This window comes from Osmerus mordax, chromosome 18, assembly GCF_038355195.1.
Source record: "Osmerus mordax isolate fOsmMor3 chromosome 18, fOsmMor3.pri, whole genome shotgun sequence".
In the NCBI taxonomy this organism is placed as follows: Eukaryota; Metazoa; Chordata; class Actinopteri; order Osmeriformes; family Osmeridae; genus Osmerus; species Osmerus mordax.
The window spans coordinates 3421980-3442404 of record NC_090067.1 but is presented as its reverse complement, the minus strand read 5'-3'; the positions used below and the strand labels follow the sequence as shown (position 1 = coordinate 3442404).

The 20425-nt window shown below is 49.4% G+C and overlaps 1 protein-coding gene across 1 annotated transcript in view; it reads left to right on the top strand.

The window, feature by feature from the left end:
• LOC136962462 (CUB and sushi domain-containing protein 3-like) overlaps positions 1–20425 on the top strand; it is a 164259-nt gene that overhangs the window by 91994 nt on the left and 51840 nt on the right. The window contains 11 exon segments of the mRNA XM_067256247.1: positions 6123–6226; positions 6770–6882; positions 12219–12401; positions 12786–13112; positions 15372–15566; positions 16071–16209; positions 16338–16525; positions 16690–16878; positions 17760–17876; positions 18658–18873; positions 19934–20122. Coding sequence (XP_067112348.1) covers positions 6123–6226; positions 6770–6882; positions 12219–12401; positions 12786–13112; positions 15372–15566; positions 16071–16209; positions 16338–16525; positions 16690–16878; positions 17760–17876; positions 18658–18873; positions 19934–20122 — 1960 coding nt within the window.

The window sequence follows — 20425 nt, the reverse complement described above, 5'->3', positions numbered from 1 at the left end:
CTCATCATCATCATCCCTCAGCGTGAGAGGAGGAAGAAGTTTGTTGTGGTTTTACTATCCTCCCCTGGTTCACATAATGATTATAACTCACCAAGCCGTACCAGCAGCCCAGCAAACACATACACACACCTCACACTCTCCAGACCAACTATCCTGGCTGGAAAGTTACTTGTTCACACACACACCTCCCAGTCTGTAACATACACACACACACCTTCCAGCCTGCCAGCAGTCTGTACCAGCTCCTTTATAATCGTCTGGACAGGAGCATCTCTGCTGATGAATACGAGGCAGCAGCCAAGCCTTCTGGGAATGGTTTCTTCCTCTTCCTCCTATTCTTCTTCCTCCTCCTGCTCCTCCTCCTCCTTTCGCTCCTCTTTCATCTAGCCTTCCTCCTGTACCCTTCCTTCATCCTGCCTTCCTCTCCTCCTGCGGTGCTGCAGTATGCTAGCCCCAGGGTTTGGCCAGTCTCCTACATCCCATCTCCCACACTCCAAACCTGAGGGTCTGCGGGTGGGGGTGGTGGGGGGGGGGGGGGGGGGAGGAGCCTGGGGAGGGTTAAGGTGGTAAACCTGAGCGGGTGTTATCTCGCTGGGCTGTGTGATGGCAGGCAGATGTGTGGTGTCGTGTCGTCACGGCTGCACCAGGCGGACCCTGGGTGTCCACCACGCTCGGCGGATCGTCGTCTGTCGTCATTTTCTGTTAGGTCCCCAGGGGACGAAGAGCAGGTGAGAGGGGAGAGGAGGAGAGAGGAGGAGAGGAGACAGGAAAGGAGCGGAGAGGAGGAGAGGAGAGAGGAGGAGAGGAGGAGAGGGGGAGAGGGGGAGAGGAGACAGGAAAGGAGCGGAGAGGAGGAGAGGAGAGGAGAGAGGAAGAGAGGAGAGAGGAGGAGAGGAGAGTGAAGGAAGGATGAGAAGAGGAGAAGGGGAGAGTGTGGAGCAGAGAGGAGTCGTGAGGAGTCGTCACTCCCCATCAAAGCAGGGACAAGACTGTAGCCCCCTCTCTGCTCGGGGGGGGGGGGGTAGGAGGGGGAGGCGGGGGTGTAGCAGGAATTTCTGGAAGCCACAGTCTCTCTTTCCAACTGAATTAAACTCATGTATGCCTACAAACACACACACACACATGTATGCTCTCAACCACACTGCTACGGCCACATGACACACACATACACTCGCACACAGACACATGCACAAGTAAACACGCAGACACACACATACACACACGGACATTGCACACACACACACACACACAGATGCACAGACACACACACACGGACATTGCACACACACAGATGCACAGACACACACACACTCCTACTCACACACACACACAGATCCCTGCTCTCCTGAGGGTGACTGAGTTCTAATGGCTGCTTACAGCGGCCAACTTTATGGCTTCATTTGTTTTTGGCAGACGCAATTTTAGAGCAGCAATTTATTTCCATAGCAACGCTCCTTTTAACCTTGGTGGAGGGAAATGCTGGGTTCAGAGATTCATTCAATCTAGAGAAGTGAGTTCACCTTCCTCCTTCTCCTCCTCCTCTCTTCTTCTCTGGACACACACACTCACACACACTCGCCAGAGCTCCCGTCATTAAAACAGTAGGTTAAGAGTCTGAGAATACAGATAGTAGCAGAGTAGATCTAGACGGTGTGTGTGTTTGTGTGAGAGAGAGAGAGAGAGAGAGAGAGAGAGAGAGAGAGAGAGAGAGCTGTAACATTTTGTCTCTCTACTAGAATTGAATTCCTTTCAGGTCGTATGCACTCTCATCTAACCAACACCATTACCTCTAATGCTGCCTCAATTCTCCAGCTCTGTGTATGCGTGCGTGCGCGTGTGAGAGAGAGTCAGTCAATGAGTAAGTGAGTAAATGAGTGTGTGAATGTGTTTGTGAGAGTGTGTGTGTGTGTGTATGTGTGTGACACCAGCATGTTCACTGGAGAGCATCAGATTAGAAAGTGACGTAGCAGAAGAAGAGTCTGAAGTTAGACCATGAAGGACGAGAGGAGTGTGTCTGTGTGTGTGTGTGTGTGTGAGCACGCTCACCTACGTACCTCCTGCTGGAAGGAAAATAGTTCACACATGCACACTCACACACATGCTGATACACACACTCTCACGCAGACACACGCACACACTCAATCACACACAGAAATACTCACATACACACCCACAAACATTAACATAAATGCCTTTGCACACACCACACACACAAACACACTCCACACACTCACACACATGCACATTCCATACACACACAGATACAATCACACAGACACACACTCCCAGTGTCCCTTTGCATGCGGATGTTAAGTGGAGTGCTGTGATTGGCCAGGAGCAGGAAATGCTTTATCAAGCAGAAATTCAATTCTGTCGCCTCATTGGCCAGAGTCCAGAGATTGATGGTTTGTTGGAATAAGATCCTTAAAAGAATCTACCTCTGTATCTCTCTCTCTTTTTCTCTCTCCCTTTTCTCTCTCTCTCTCTCCAGCCCCTCTCCCTCTCTCCCACCTTCTTTCTTTCTCTCCATCTCTCTCTATACTCCTCTCTCTCCCTTCATTCCTCCTCCCTGCCTCACACACACACACACACACACACACACCAGTCACACATGATCTTCTCTAAAGTAGCACACAACACACCAGTTCCACACACACACATGTACACATCCACCAAACTCCGGTGACACCTGAGCGATCAGCTCTCGTATGAAGGAACAAGTGAAGAGCTGAATAGAGAGCATGTCGGGACTAGGAGAGAGTGACAGCTCTGTGTGTTAGAGATAGGCATCGTGTAAAACTCTTATCTCTCTCTTGGATCAAAGAAGACTTAGTCTTTCAAACAGTTCACGTCTCTGTCTCTCTCTCTCTCTCTCTCTCTGTCTCCCTCCCCCTCCCTCCCTCTCACTCTCTCTCTCTCTCTCTCTGTCTCTCTGTCTCTCCCTCTCTCTCTGTGTCTCTCTCTCTCTCTCTCTCTGTCTCTCTGTCTCTCCCTCCCCCTCTCTCCCTCTCTCTCTCTGTCTCTCTCTGTCTCTCTCTCTCTCCTCCACTCTGTATCATTCTGGGGTTTAACAGCGCTCTACTGTCTTATCTTCATGATAAACTGTTTTTTAAAACACACAGTCATCCCTTTGGTAGGCACAGTTAAATGATCATTTACTCCCACACCCACACACAGACATACTCACACACACTCTCTCTCACACACACAGACATACTCACACACTCTCTCTCACACACACACAGACATACTCACACACTCTCTCTCTCACACGCACAGACACACACTGGGCACCTCATTATTTAATCTTTTTTGTTCTTTAAATGTACTTGTTCGTGATGTACGTGATTTATGTATTTTATGTCCAACATTATTTGGACATCCCACCTGTATGAGCTGGTTGGATGTCCCATTCCAAGTCAATGGATTTTAATATGGTTAGAACAGCTAGCATTTTACTGGGAAGGCTGTCCACATGATTTTGAGTCTGTGGAAATTTGGGCCATTTTAGATGAAAGTGCGTTTGTCAGGTCAGCAACTGATGTTAATGTTCATCCCAAAGGTGTTCAACAGGCATGTCACTTTTTACATGCCTGTTGTATGTAACTTTGGCATGTAACTTTTTGTAAAACATACTAAATGTTTTTTTTTGGCATGATCACAAGAAAAGAAAAAAAAGATTTGTAAAAAATATTTACATTCATATTTTCCTGATAAATTCAGTGAAAGAAAGAGCTTATGTGCACTATCATGTATATGTGCTTCTCATAAATATGTAACATTTATATATATATATATATTATATATATATGTATGTATTTATTATTATTTTACCATTATGTAAGTGTCTGTAACAAGGTTGACTTTACATTCACAACATGGATAGATAAATCGTAATAGGTGACATTATAAAATACATTCAAGTATGAGAAACAGCGCCCCTAATTCCGTGCTTTCCTCTAACTCAAGTTTGATTGACAGTGGTTTCACAAAATAAGCCAGGAATGAGGAGGAAATCCGCCTCACTGAAGCCAATTGGCTGGAACAGAACTGCTGGAAAGTAGCAGTAGCAAAAATTGGAAATTGACATTCAACTGGCACTGAGCTGTGAGTGTTGCTGAACGACTCTCTCAGGGCCTCATTAGCTTACACATGTTAACGGGACAAAACGTTCCTTTTTTAATGGAAAAAGCTACTATTGTACCTTTACCTTTAACGTAGACAGTAAATATACTGTGCTGTTCACGAAACAGATAAACATGACTTCCATGTTAGGCCCAACCCACTTCCTGTTTCTATCAGAGTACAGACACAGATCCAGGTCAGTTTTGGGGAAGCAGATCCAGATAATGGCATATATGCCCACCTCTATCCTCTACAGTATGTATACACAGTATTTATATATGTATATATTCATGTGGTGTACCACCTGTTATTCATCATCCTTTGAGGTGACATATTCCTCCAATTGCCAGATGTCAGACTAAGGGCATTAAAACACAGAGGCTGTCCAGTACACACACACACACACACACACACACACACACACACCACTGGGGATTTCTATGCAGCCCTTCTGGTTCTGATGAGATTGAAGTATAACAAGATAGGTATCTCTGCCAGGTGTCAAACACACACACACACACACAAAGATTGATGTCCAGTGTAGTGTGTGTGAAGGACTTAGGAGGATAGCCAGTAAGCCATGACCAAGAGGTCTTCCAGGCCTCTATGAGCAAACACAAACACACACACACATACACACACACTCACATTGGTGCAGATATCCAATCAGTGGTTTTTCTCCAGAACCGATACCCATCCTGACTCCAACAACATACAAACACCACACACACACACACACACAGACATTCACACACGCACCTCACAAAGAAACGTACTCACACACATGTACACACACCACACACACATTCACCATCTCCACCAGGCCTGGACAACTGGCTGGAATACCAGTGTTGCCATGGTTTCAGAGCCTGAGGCGTTGATAAAAAGGTGGTTCCCTCTCACAGATGTGTGTGTGTGTGTGTGTCTGTGGTGTGAGAGTGTTATGACAACCTGGCTTAGTAGTTGGGGATAAAAGAAGGGAGAGCACACACAGCCTGTAACTAATACTACATATTTTAATGAAAGACGACAAACCATACAATAGGGTGTGTGTGTGTGTCTGTGTCCCAGACATTCATGTTTCTCAAGAGGCTTTATGTGATTCTCATGGATACCCAATCTTTAAGACAGTAACACACATATAAGCGTAATACACACATGCACACGCGCTCAACACAGACACGCACACGCGTTTCCTCATAACACACTTTAATGTGAATGGCGTGAGAAGGACTGTGTGTTGCCAAGGAGACTGAATGAGACTGATATTGATCTTAATGAGTCTCATTAGTAAAAGCTGAAGGGTTTTCATTGTGGCAGAGACCTGATGGATCCATACACTACACACACCCTTGGGATGGGCTACTGTGAGAGGAGGGAGGACAGAGAGATAAGGACAGAAAGAAGAGATGGGAGAGAGAGAGAGAGAGAGAGAGAGAGAGAGAGAGAGAGAGAGAGGGAGAGAGGGAGAGAGAGAGAGAGAGAGAGAGAGAGAGAGAGAGAGAGAGAGAGAGAGAGAGAGAGAGAGAGGGAGATATAGAGAGTGGTAGAGAGACAGAGAGAGAGCAGTGTGCATTGAGAAGTGAACTATTCCCTGATGTCTGGTGGGTGTTTCTAAAGTCTTCTACATGAGTGAAATGGACGTTTAGTTCCAGATCATTTCAGTAAATAGCTGTAATTTAGTCCTGTATGGCCGAGGCCGGGCAGAACTGGAAATTAAGGAGGGCTAAGGCCTATCTCAAGTTACTCAAACTAGCCTGAATGGTTCACTTTTAATGACTATCAATTCACCTTCCTGTGTGATTCAGATGAATCTCCGTTTGTGCGTGATGCGAGTGATTCCGATTCATCTCTCTGTGTGAATCAGTTGATTCAGATTTAAGTCTGTGCGACTCCAGCGATATCCGATTCGCCCCCGTCTGGCTGTGATTTAGGTGGTTCGGATTCACCTCTGGGTGTGATTAATTGATTCAGATTCATGTTTGTGTGGGATTCAGGTGATTCAGATCAACTTTGAGGAGTTTGACCTGGAGATCGCGTACGACTCGCTGACCATCGGCGACGGAGGGGAGGTGGGCGACCCCAAAACCATCCTGCAAGTGTGAGTATCTCAACATGCTACATGCCACGTGGCCATAACACATGCCACATGCATGATACACACACACTATATCCAAGAAAAAAAGATCCACGCAACACACACGCTACAAACGTGTTCCTGATACATGCTGCATGCATGGTCATTATACTGTAAATGTGACACACGTGATAATTATACATGCTGCCACACACTTTACACAAATGATCATGGCACATGTTACATACATGATTATGACACACTCTACATACATCGATGCATCTATCCGTGTCCCACACATCATCATCCTACATACATAATGATGAACATAATGTACATAGTACCTCAACAAACAACATTTATGACCCTGTACATAGTAAATCAACATGCTACATGCACAACCCTGTACATAGTAACTCAACAAGCTACAAACATGTCCACATACATAGTAACTCAACATGCTTCATATATACATGACCCTGTACATGGTAACTCTTGTATTGTACACATGTTCTGTATTGTACTGAGTGTGTTTCATCATGCTGACACTGTCATTATGCCCGGCAGCTTATCGGGGAGTTTCGTTCCAGACCTCATCGTCAGCATGACGCACCAGATGTGGCTCCACCTCCAATCAGATGAGAGCGTGGGCTCCATAGGGTTTAAGATCAACTACAAAGGTAGGAAGGGTGTCTGTGTGTGAGGGCGTGTGTGTGTGTGTTGGGGGGGGGGGGTGGGCTACGTGTGATTCTGAGAAAAAGGCAGAGGAAGACTGATAGACAGGGAGAGCGAGGGAGGGAGAGAGGCAGGGGGGGGGATAGGGGGGAGGAGGAGATGAGAGATGGACAGAGAAGCAATGAGGACAGCAGCAGACCAGAGGCAACTATACCAACATGTCAAACGGCTGATTCGCTCACTGGTTGCATCTCTCCATCTTTCTCTCTTTCTCTCCTTCTCTCACACATACACTCTCACACACGCGCACCACACACACACGCTCACCGCACCGCACCCCCCCCCCCCCACTCACACCCTTGGCTGCTTCTCTGTCTTAGAGTGAGTAGATGTGGTGGAACAGCAGAGCTGTCGGGCTGACAGACTAGCCAGTGTGTGTGGTGTGTGTGTGTTGTGTGTGTGAGAGAAAGTGTGCGTGCCGTCGGGCTGATAGACTAGCCAGTGTGTGTGGTGTGTGTGTGTTGTGTGTGTGAGAGAATGTGTGCGTGCCGTCGGGCTGATAGACTAGCCAGTGTGTGTGGTGTGTGTGTGTTGTGTGTGTGAGAGAAAGTGTGCGTGCCGTCGGGCTGATAGACTAGCCTGTGTGAGTGTGCTGTCGGCCTGACAGCATGTCCAACAGCAGCAGCCTGGTGACCGCTGACCTCTCAGTTTAACCCTGGGGTCACTGAGGCCTTGCCTCCTCAGGCCTCTCACACAAATCATACTGCTGTTGTTAAGGAAGAGCCCTGTTAGAGCACACACTCACCACACATACCGCACACACTCACTCACTCACACACACCACACACACACATACTCACACACTCATACTCACACAGAGTCCTAGCTGTGATCGGTGTTGGTGGCGGAGTGATATAAAAATGACAGGAAGAGGAGACGGGAGAGAGAGAATGAGGATTATTTTACTAGCTGTAGGGAGAGAGAGAGGGAAAGAGAGAGACACAGAGAGAGAGAGAGAGAGAGAGAGAGAGAGAGAGAGAGAGAGAGAGAGAGAGAGGGCGGGCGGGCGGGAGTAGAAAGGAGAGGAGATGTGGAGAAAAAAGGCAGAGAAAGAGGGAGAGAGAAAAGGAAAGGTGGAGAGAGAGGTATCGAGATAGGCACACGGGGAGAGGTAAAGAGAGAGATTTGTAGAGGAAGGAGTCATTCTGTAGGGCTTTCAGACAGAGAAGTAGAGGTAGAGAGAAAGAGGGAGACTTTATGATCGAGTCCTGCAGGAACAGAAAGAAGCCTTTTATCTGTAACTCCCTCACTCTGAACCCTGGGGTGTGTGTGTGTGCGTGTGTCTGTGTGGAGGTGTGTGTGTGTGTGTCAGCTCAGAGCTATGATCTAACAGTCCCTTCCAGGCTGGGAACAGAGCACTCCCAGGCTATGTGCTGTCTTCCTGTCAGCCGAGGATTGTGGGGGAATGAGTCATGTTGGTGCTGGAGGCTGTAGGCCGAGTCTGATGTTTGTGTTTGCTGAGGCAGCAGGGACCAGCAGAGCACTTGGTTACACCAGCAGTCAGACAACTATGCTGGAACAGGAAGTCCCCAGACAGGAAGTGGAACAGGAAGTCCACAGGCAGGAAGTGTCACAGGGTGTACACAGACAGGAAGCACACTGACAGGACGTACACAGACAGGAAGTGACACAGGATATAGAGAGATATTACGTGTATTGTGCTTTCTGTCCATGGACTAGGATCAATAAATGAAGGATGAGAGATGTCTGGTGATTACCTTCGAGCCTCTGCATATTTTGTTGAGGTGAATTTCTTATGGACACTGACAGGGGGCAAACTGAATGGATTATGGAGGATTATGTTGTCACATTGGCTAAATGTAGCCTCTTCGTGGATTTATGTCTGCATAGTTCTTTGTCATCGTGTACAATTTCAGTTTGATGAAAGAAAATGTTGTGACATATTGCATTTTAAGATGGGTAGCAGCAGTTGTTGGTTTCAAGGAGCGACAGTTAGCGACAGTTAGCGACCGTTAGCGGTCACCCCCCTGATACAACGTCGTCTCAACCTGTATCTATTCCCCCACCCTCAGGGGTGTGGCGTGGTGTGAGAGGGTGTGCAATCCACCCCTCCTCCCTCCCTATAGAGCAGGGGTGTCAAACATACGGCCCGCGGGCCGGGGTGGTCCAGCTCGGCCCGTCGGATGTCTTTGCTAAGTTTGAAAATTACAGAAAGACATTTCTATAAAAGTAACTGCTATTCCGAATCCGAATATGGAAGGTTTATGAGTACAAAGGTTTCGTAAATGGGGGGGTCAGATGGCTGAGCGGTTAGGGAGTCGGGCTATTAATCAGAAGGTTGTTGGTTCGATTCCCGGCCGTGCAAAATGATGTCCTTGGGCAAGGCACTTCACCCTACTTGCCTCGGGGGGAATGTCCCTGTACTTACTGTAAGTCGCTCTGGATAAGAGCGTCTGCTAAATGAATAAATGTAAATGTTTTAATCGAACCAGTAATTGCTTCAAAACCAGCCTAAATGCGATGTCTGCTCCAGAGGCAGAAGCGCTCATTGCCACAGGCAGCAGCGCTCCCTGCTCGCTTTGTGACGCGTTTGACGTCAGACGCGTCACAAAGCGAGGGAATCAGCAGAGGAGATAAACAGTAGGCTGATGTCTGAATTTTTGGTCTTTATGTTTCTAGTTTATTGTAGAAAGACCTTAAAATAGGGTTTATCATCAAAAAACCTTCACCAATGATTTACACATCGAGAAATATTGTCGTTATGTATGCATTATTATGCTATGATTTTACTGGTCTGGCCCACTGGATCTGGATCAAAGTGGGCAGTATTTGGCCCATTAACTAAAATGAGTTGGACACCCCTGCTATAGAGCCACGCCCCCTGTCCTCGTCTGGGTGGAGAGAGGGGGGAACGCCCTCCCAACATGGCGAGCGGCATGTTTACGGTCAGGCATAAAGCATTGATGAAACACACGGCATTAAACATTAACGGCAAGCGAGATATGAATTAAATATGATGTGATTATGCCATGTTATGGAGCTAAATCCATGAAGACAAAGCTCTGGAGAGAACGCCTGTGTTCTTTCCAGAGAAGCGCCTCGTAGCCAGACTCAGTCTAGCTTGGTAAACGATCCGCAAGCTGTCTCTCTCCCCGAACGTAGGATTCATTTTCATTAGACAGACACACAGACAGACACACAGACAGACAGACAGTCAGTCAGACAGTCACACAGACACACAGACAGACACACAGACAGACAAACACACAGACAGTCAGACAGACAGACACACAGACAGACACACAGACAGACAGTCAGACAGTCAGACAGACACACAGACAGACAGACAGACACACAGACAGACACACAGACAGTCAGACAGTCAGACAGTCAGACAGACAGACACACAGACAGACACACAAACACACAGACAGTCAGACAGTCAGACACACAGACAGACACACAGACACACAAACACACAGACAGTCATACAGTCAGACACACAGACAGACAGACAGACAAACACACAGACACACAGACACACACACAGACAGACAGACAGACAGATAGGAGGAGACCCAGCCCATGTGACACCCAACACCTCACACCTCTCCTTCTCCCGTCTTCTCCTTTTCTCCTTCCTCTAGTCCTCTCCTCCCCCCCTCCCCTCCTTTCCTCTCCATCCATCTCTGTCAAGTGTCAGGTTTTTACACATATCAGCAGGTTTTACATGAGAAGGCGTAATGGAGTCTTTTATATGAGCCAGCCTCTCCAGCTCGTCTCTCATAGCAGCCACTGAGAGGATGGGTACTAAAGAATGGGATTAAAAAGCTCTGAGATGGAGGGACGGATGGGGTGAGAGAGGGGTCAAGGGAGAAAAGGGGACAGCGAAAAAAGGGACACGAGAGAAGAGGAGAGAATGAGGAAGAGAACGAGCTGAGTCGAGGGAAAAGGAAAAGCGGGGAGAGGAAGGGGAGAGGAAAGGAGGAGGCAGATTATATGAGAAACATGATGTCGTTCTCAATAGAAAACCGGAGAGTGGTTTGTGGTTTTCTGAGTGAATTTCAGCATGTGGTAATTAAAACATGCTGCTAATTATGGCCATTAAGCCTCAGCCAGGCTTGTGAGGAATGCGGCTGGAACACAGGGGAGGAACACTAGTCACAATTAGAAGCTCTGTCTCAAACACATTACTGCAGCGCAGCACCAGGATGGCGCCTGAAGACATGCTAGAAGCCAGATCTACTGAAGCATTCTAAATCCCTACTTTAATGTGTGTGCGGAGGAGGGCGGTGTGGTGTGTGTGTGTGTGTTGAGTTGTCGATCTAAATGTGTGCGCCTGGAAGAGTGCATGCTTATGTGTGTGTGTGGGGGTTGGGGGGGGGGGGGGGTGTGCCTGTGTGTATGCAGTATTGACCGAATATCTGGTCTGATCAGAGCAACATTGATCTTGATGTACAAATGTATATGTACACACACACACACACAGCAACACACACGGACACTCACACACACACACAGACACACTCAGCTGTCTGGGCAGGGGAGCCCCAGGTGGATGACCTTGTGTGTAAGCCTGCCGTGGGATTATTCAGATTCTAAGGCAATTTGTTCTCTGTTCTCGCCGAGCTGTAAAACACAGCAGCAGTAAACACACACTCACACACACACACCCTCACACTCACGAACACACGCACGGCCGCACACGCACGCACTCACGAAAGCGCATGCACGTTCTCTCACAAGACGCACAGGCAGGCGCTCACAAACGCACACACGCGCACGCATACACACACCCACACACACACCCACACCCACACACCCACACCCCCCTCGCAAGCCGGACGGAGCTGCCCGCCTCGTATTGTGCCTCCCATAAAGAGGGTGTCATGATGGAAATTAATGTAATATATCACACTTCCAAAGACTTCTATTACACCTAGGGTGCTCCCCCCCCCCCCCCCACCAGCCCCTAGCTTCACACTGATCCAGCCTTAATATCATTTGCCATCCCCCCTAACTCCCCCCCACCACCACCACCACATTCATATGATTTCTTGGAGTTTTGTTAGCGCTGGTGAGAGAGCGCACAGGGGAGCGGAGGGGGGAGGGGTGGGTCTGGGGTCAACTCTGACCCTGTGCTGTGCTGTCTGCGCAGATGTATTACAGAGACCCTCACACACACACACACACCCCACACACACATCACACATGTACACCCACCCACACATGTAACGCACACATATGTAAGAATGAGTGTGCTTGTGTGTGTGTGTAAACAAGACTAAATCTCATAATCCCCCTCCCCCCCCCCATCCAGAGATTGATAAGGAGAGCTGTGGAGACCCTAGCACGCCCCTCTACGGCATGCGCGAGGGGGACAGCTTCTCCAACGGGGGCGTGCTGCGCTTCGAGTGCCAGTTTGGCTTCGAGCTCATCGGCGAGAAGACCATCTCCTGCCAGGAGAACAACCAGTGGTCTGCCAACATCCCTATGTGCATCTGTGAGTCCCACACACAACCCACACCGACCACACAACCATCTACATTTACATTTAGTCATTTAGCAGACGCTCTTATCCAGAGCGACTTACAGTAAGTACAGGGACATTCCCCCGAGGCAAGTAGGGTGAAGTGCCTTGCCCAAGGACACAACGTCAGTTGGCACGGCCAGGAATCGAACTGGCAACCTTCGGATTACTAGCCCGTTTCCCTCACCGCTCAGCCACCTGACTCCATCTACGTACAGTGTGAACCATACATACTGTGAACCACACACAGAATGAACCATACACTGACCACTCGTGAACCGCACATGAACGATCCCCCGCACCCCTCTTCCTCCCCCCCCTCTTCCTCCCCCCCCCCCTTGTTCCCCCCCCCCCCAGTCCCGTGCCTGTCCAACTTCACCGCCCCCATGGGCACCGTCCTCTCGCCGGATTACCCAGAAGGCTACGGGAACAACATGAACTGCGTGTGGCTGATCCTGTCCGACCCGGGCAGCCGGATCCACCTGGCCTTCAACGACTTTGACCTGGAGGCGCCGTACGACTTCCTGACGGTGAAGGACGGCGAGATGCTGGATGCCGGCGTGCTGGGCCGCTTCTCCGGGGCCGAGTCTCCCTCCCACCTCACCTCCAACACCAACGTCCTCCGGCTGGAGTTCCAGGCCGACCACTCCATGTCCGGGAGGGGGTTCAACATCACCTACAACAGTACGGTCGCGCGCTCGCGCACAAACACACGCACACTCCATGTTTGGAGCACTGCAGTATTTTACAGCACTGTCCGGTAAAAACCACCTATAGCTTCTGCGTCAGCTACAGCCTAGTTAGATCATTCGTCACTTATAACGTCTACCTAATCACCTATAGTCTAGTTTTATAACTTATCACTTATAACGTCTACCTAATCACCTATAGTCTAGTTTTATAACTCATCACTAATAATGTCTACCTAATCACCTTTAGTCTAGTTCTATAACTTATCACTTATAACGTCTACATAATCACCTTTATACCATGGTCTGGGTGAATACTCGATTCTGATTGGCTGCAGGGGTGTACATTATCCGATGATGTACAGACACCTACTACGTAATTGCAGCAAAACTGTCTGTCAAAAAGCGGCCAACACGACAGTAGCAACTCTACACATGGCCGATTATTTTCTTCTTAAAAATCTTGATTTTATTTGGGGACAATGACATGGCTCGATAGCTGGCTAGTCTTGTTGTTAAACATACTGTCAAATTATAATTACTGTTTGGAGAATATGTCAACTTTGATGCGGTCATCTCACATCCAATTGCTATTCAACTCGCTCAACAGGCTGCAGCCGTACTGTAGTACTAGTATATGGTCGATACTTTGTTCGTGAAAATCTTGATATTGATTTTGGGACAGCGACATGGCTGGTTAGCTAGCAAATCTTCTTGTCAAACATACTGTACAATTATATTTACTGTTTGTCAACCGTACACAATGTTATTGCCTTTTAATCTTGCTAGCATAAACTTTAGCTTTCGGGCTAATAGCTCAGTCAAAGGAAAGCCAGTGTTGGTTCTGAGTTGAGCAAACTAGAAATATCAGAGTTGTCTAACGTTAAAAAACTTAAGATTTTCTTTTGCAAAACGCATGAAAACTGCTGTTGCGTCGGACGGTTCAAGCATCAGCATCGTCCATTATCAGGTGATATTGTACACGGGCATTATCCCTTACATAGTCTAGTTCTATAACTCATTACAACGTCTACCTTATCACCTATAGTCTAGTTCTATAACTCATCACTTATAACGTCTACCTAATCACCTATAGTCTAGTTCTACATTGTAAGTGTCGGGCCCCACGTATACTCTCGCAGCACATGTGGGTAGAGGTGCCATTTCTCTAGAGGATTAGAGGATTGGAGGATAAAGCACAGACAGAGTTCAGCCTGGCTGGGGGGTTACAGAGCCTGAGGGAAGTGGTGTCAGGTGAGTGTAATGACCTGGGGGGGTTACAGCAGAAGTCTTGTCCCCCCTCCTGCTGCCAGAGGGGGGCAGCAGGAGTCACGACTTCCCCTCTATCAGGTGCCCGTCTGGTGAGGCAGGGATGTAGAGCGTGTTCTCCCTGTGAAGGAGATGTGAGGCTGACACCCTCAGCGGTGTACGTCTGTCTCTCTCGTCTTGGCCTACTTCTCTTCCTCCTCTTCCCTCACGTTTTCCTCAGACCGCTCGCTGCAAGATGGCCCCTCAGACACAGGCAATTATTCAATCCCAAATGGCGCCTCGCTGCCGTGAGACATCCTCACGGTTTTTTGCTCCCGGTGAAATGTCACCTACATACATCAGCTCTGGAGAGGGGGAGGAGAGGAGGAGGGAAGGGGAAGGAGAGGAGGAGGAGGAGAAAGAGGAGGAGGGGGGGAGGGGAAGCCTTCAGCCAGTCAGCCAGCCTGTCAGCCAGCCAGCCAGCCAGCCAGTGGATGAGTGATGGAGTGCTGAGGGCAGTAGTTGGGGTTCTGGTTGATTTCAGAGAGCTGGCTGGTTCTGGGAGAGTGACCCCACTGTGGGTAAACATGTTGTGAAGGGTGAGGAGAGTGAGAGCCTGCTCTTCATTAATACCGGCTGTCCAACGCTAACCCTGGCCTTCAGTCAACACTGGAGAGTTTCACTCTCTCCCTGCCACACTCACTCTTTCTCTTCTACCTCTCTCCTCCGTTTCTTGCGCCCCTGTCTCCCTCTATTCTTTTCCACATCCCTCCCATCTCTCTCTGCTCTTTTTTCTTTCTCCCTCCTCCCTCCTCTCCCCCCTCTCTCCTCTCCTCTCCCCCTCTATCCATATCTCTCTCCTCTTCCCTTCCCTTCTCCCCTCCCCTCTTCCTCTGCTCACCCCTCCCTCCTCTCCCCACTCTCTCCCCTCTTCTCCTCTCTACTCCCCCCTCTCTCCCATCTCCCTCCTCTCCCCCCTTCTTCTCCCCCCCCCACCCACTCTCAGCGTTTGGCCATAATGAGTGCCCAGACCCGGGTGTTCCCATCAATGCGCGGCGCTTCGGGGACAGTTTCCAGCTTGGAGCTTCCATCTCTGTCATCTGTGAGGACGGCTTCATCAAGACCCAGGGCGCTGAGACCATCACCTGCCAGCTGGACCAGGGCAAGGTCATGTGGAGCGGGCCCATTCCCAAGTGTGAAGGTGCGATCGCTGAGCTTAGCATCCTTAGCTAGCACACTTAGCTTGTGTGCTTAGCTAGCACACTTAGCTCGTGTGCTTAGCTAGCACACTTAGCTTGTGTTCTTAGCTAGCACACTTAGCTTGTGTGCTTAACTAGCACACTTAGCTTGTGTGCTTAGCTAGCACACTTAGCTTGTGTGCTTAGCTAGCACACTTAGCCTGTGTGCATAGCTAGCACACTTAGCCAGCACACTTAGCCAGCACACTTAGCGCATATATTTAGCTGGTTCGCTTAGGTAGTGCACTGAGATAGAACAGTGAGCTAGTACACCTGTGAAGTGGATCAGCGTGAGGTCCCAGGGGTGAGAGGAGGAGGCCCTTGGAAAGCACACTGAGCTATGCTGACAAGTTGGTAGAAAAAGAGAGGGCTACATACAAACGGTTTTCGATATCTTACCCCCTCTCCTTCGCCTCCCCTCGCCCCGCCTTTCTCACCCCTCCAATCCCCCCCCCCCCCCCCCCCAGCTCCATGTGGGGGTCATTTCTCCGCCCCCACGGGTGTGATCCTGTCTCCTGGTTGGCCAGGATATTACAAGGACTCTCTGAGCTGTGAGTGGGTCATCGAGGCGGAGCCAGGGCGCTCCATCAAGGTCACCTTCGACAAGTACGTCCAGGTTATCACCATGTCAATGTCACGTTGTTATCATGTCAGAACGTGTTAATACCATGTTAATATATTTTGTAGGACGTGTTATGTATGTCAATGTTATAACCATGGACTGCCGCCCCCAGGTTCCAGACGGAGTTGGGTTATGATTTCCTGGAGATCCACGATGGGTCCAACCTCCTCTCGCCTCTGATTGGCTCCTTCAACGGAACCCAGGTGCCCCAGTTCCTGTTCAGCGGAACCAACTTCCTGTATCTGCTGTTCACCACGGACAACAGCCGCTCCAACAGTGGCTTCAGGATCCTCTATGAGAGTGAGTTCGCTAGCCTGGGTTAGACTGAGCACACTAGCCTGGGTTAGACTGGGTTAGACTGAGCACTCTAGCCTGGGTTAGACTGGATTAGACAAAGTATATTAGACTGGTTTATTCTGAGTTCCGTAGAGCAGCATGGTTTAACTGGTGTGCTTTGTGTGCAGGCGTGACGGTGGACACCTACTCCTGCCTGGACCCCGGCATCCCCGTCAACGGGCTGCGGTACGGCCAGGACTTCACCATCGGCTCCACCGTGTCGTTCGGCTGCGACCCCGGGTACTGGCTCAGCCACGAGGAGCCCCTCGTCTGTGAGAAGAACCACTGGTGGAGCCACCCTCTGCCCACCTGTGATGGTACACACACACGCACATAAACACACACACAGGCCTTTTCACTGATCATGGGAGAGGGAGAGGGAGAGGGAGAGGGAGAGAGAGGGAGGGAGGGAGAGAAGGAAAAAGAGAAACATAGAGAGGGATAGAGAGAGGGAGGTGGGAGATGGAGAGAGGGACAGGGGAAAAGAAGAGAGATGGATGGAGGGAGGGAACAGTGAAAGCGAGAGAGGACAGAGAGGAGGAGAAGGAGATCAATGTGGTCGACCAGATTTGGCTGAGAGATAAGAACCTGCTTTAAGTGCTTACTGGGAGGGTTGGCTTGTTGAGTATCGATGTGTGCGTGAGCTTGCATGTGTGTGTGTGAGCTTGTGCGCTTGCATGGTGTGTGTGACTGTGTGGGAGTATGGGTGTGTGTGACTGTGACTGTGTGTGTGTGACTGTGTGAGTGTGTGGTTGTGTGAGTGTGTGAGTGAGCCTGTGTGTGTGTGTGTGATGGTGTGTGTGTGTGTGTGTGATTGAGCGTGTGTGTGTGTCTGCCCCTGATAAGTGTTTAAGTGACTGAGGAGGAGGACGAGGATGAAGAGGCGGCCATTCTAATGCAATGATGTTCCATTCCAGCCCAGATCTGCTGAACATGCTGTGATCTGACCTCAGCAGCAGCCATTGTGCTTATCTGGAATAACAACTCTTGACTTCTTTACTGTACCCGGGTATTAATTGCCTCCTTCTGTCTCTTTCTCGCTCTCCCTAACACTCTCCTTTTTATCTCTTCCCATTTGCCCCTTCCTCCCCTCCTCCCCCGCTCCCCCCATCCCTCCCTCCCCTCCCCCCGCCCCCTCCTCCTCTCATCCTTCCCCCTCCCTCCCTCCCTCCCTCCCCCTCCTCCCCCCCCTCCTCAGCTCTGTGTGGGGGGGATGTGAGGGGCCCCCGGGGCACCATCCTCTCCCCGGGGTATCCAGAGACCTACCCCAGCTCCCTCAACTGTACCTGGACTGTGGAGGTCAGCCACGGCAAGGGTGAGACACACACACACACACACACACACACACACAGAGAGACAAGCACCCACAGGCATGCACTCTCACACGCTCTCTCGGAGTCTCACACCCCACTCCCTCAAATTCCATTTCTAAACGAATAAAACTTGTGATATTTGCTTTCCATCACATTTACTTTTCATTCTTGTGTGTGAGGAGTCCATCTGCTATAGAATATATCACCACTGCCCTACCTCGCATGCCCCTCTTTCCCCCAGACCTGGAGCACTGCTTTCATTAGACCAGAGATAGATCAATATTACCAAACCTCTTGTTTCTACAGAGAGATAGAGAGAGAGGTCTCTCTCTTCATCTATCTCTCTCCTCCCTCTCTCTCTCTTTCTCTCTCTCTCTCTCTCTCTCTCTCTCTCTCTCTCTCTCTCTCTCTCTCTCTCTCTCTTCCTGTCTTCTCTCCTCCTCATCTTTCACTCTCCTGTCTGAGAAATTATTATTCGAGCAGAGCAGCGGAGGCTAATGGCAGTTCCTCTGAATATGAATCAGCCCAGGTTCTTCAACTCTTCTCAGTGTCATGAATGCCACACAGAATCATGAGGTTGGTGTGAATCATTCCTGGGGATCCTCGCTGAGACAGGCTCTCCTTCCTGAACCCCTCCTCCCTGGATAACGAGATTTCATCTAGACCTGGTTGCTCTCCCCTCCCCTCCTCTCCTCTCCGCCTATTCTCTACTCCTTTCCTCCTCCTGTCAAATGTTTTCTTTCCACTGGCCATCACCCCTGATGCTTCCCTCTCCTCCAATAGGAGTGCAGTTCACCTTCAACACGTTCCAGCTGGAGGATCACCATGACTACCTGCTGGTGACGGAGAACAGCAGCTTCCTGCAGCCTTTAGCTCGCCTGACCGGCTCCGAGACGCCAGCCACCATCAACGCCGGTCTCTACGGCAACTTCAAGGCCCAGCTGCGGTTCATCTCTGACTTCTCCATCTCCTACGAAGGCTTTAACATCACCTTCTCAGGTAAGAGGAGGAGGAAGGTGGGAATATTTCCTTCTCAGGTATGTTCCTCTGGCTCCAGAGTTCAGAGCTGGAGTTTTCTAAACCCCATCCCTCCAGAGTACAAAGCTGGAGTTACTAAACCACATCCCACAAGAGTACAGAGCTGGAGTTACTAAACCCCGTCCCTCCAGAGTACAGAGCTGGAGTTACTGAACCACATTCCTCCAGAGTACAGAGCTGTTTCTACACCCCGTCCATCCAGAGTAGGCCTGTCCTTAGCTGCTGGCCCCCAGCCATGCTGTTTAGTTCCAGATGCCACTCTTCATATTAGATAAGCAGGTTTGTGGGTCCGACACTTTGACAACCTCCCTGTCATCCGTGATAACCCTCAACCTTTCTCCTTTCCCGAGGAGGGATGGAGGGGGGAAGGAGGAGAGCTAGAGGGGGGGGGGCTTGCTCCCTTGAGCTTTATTTGTGAGGACATTTGTTGATGTTTTAAACCAACACAACCGGTTCTGATCCAGAGTTACTGCTCATCTATCGTTCAATGGGAGATGACTCTCTCTCGCTCCCTCTAATCTCCCTATTTCTCTCTCTTTTTCTCTCTGTCACTCTCTCTTTCTCTCTGTCACTTTCTTTTTATTTTTGTCTTTTTCAGTCTCTCTCTATCTCTCTCTCTCTCTCTCTCTCTCTCTCTCTCTCTGTCTGTCTCCCTCCTTTTCTCCTTTCCTGTCTGAGTGGGTCATTCATCTCTTGTTTATGACCTTGTTTACAGTATCTGGACCAGAGAGATTATTGAGAACACATTTTCTTTTTATCACTGCATTAGCCTGTGAAGTTGCTGTGTAAAGGTTTGCTCTGTTCCATCCTAGAGAGACTGTCCTTTGGGTGCCGGAACACCATAAATATCCAGTTTCTCTCCATCTTTCTATCTCTTCATTTCCGTCTCTTTCTCTATGGCTTTCTCTTCCTCCCTCCATCTCCTTACCTCCCTCACAAACACCTCTCTCTCCACCCTCTATCCCTTTCTCTCGCTCTGTTTCTCTTTCCTCCTCTTGTTCTCTCTTCTTCCCTCCTCCAGAGTATAATCTGGAGCCCTGTGAGGACCCAGGCATGCCCAGGTTCGGCCGGAGGAACGGCTACAGTTTTGGGATCGGAGACGCCCTGACCTTCTCCTGCAACATGGGCTACCGCCTGGAGGGGTCCCCGGAGGTGGTGTGCCTGGGGGGGGGGCGCCGCACCTGGAGCACTCCCCTGCCCCGCTGCGTTGGTATGGAAACTGTCTTTTTTCGTGTTTGTAACCATGTGGTTCAAGGGTTATTTCCGTTGAGATGTTACACCCATGATATAAAAATGTGATTGATATGTTAAGATGTTATGGCCATGGTATTACCATGTGATTTGTTGATATGTTAAGATGTTATGGTTACAGAACTTTACTATTTGCCGTTACCCTGCTATTATCTCACCTGTGTCTAAAGATGGGGTTAGCCTGTTAGCATTTAGCATGTTGCTACCATTGCCCCCAATATGAATCGTCTTGGCACATTAGGTTAGCGTGATAGTGGTTGTT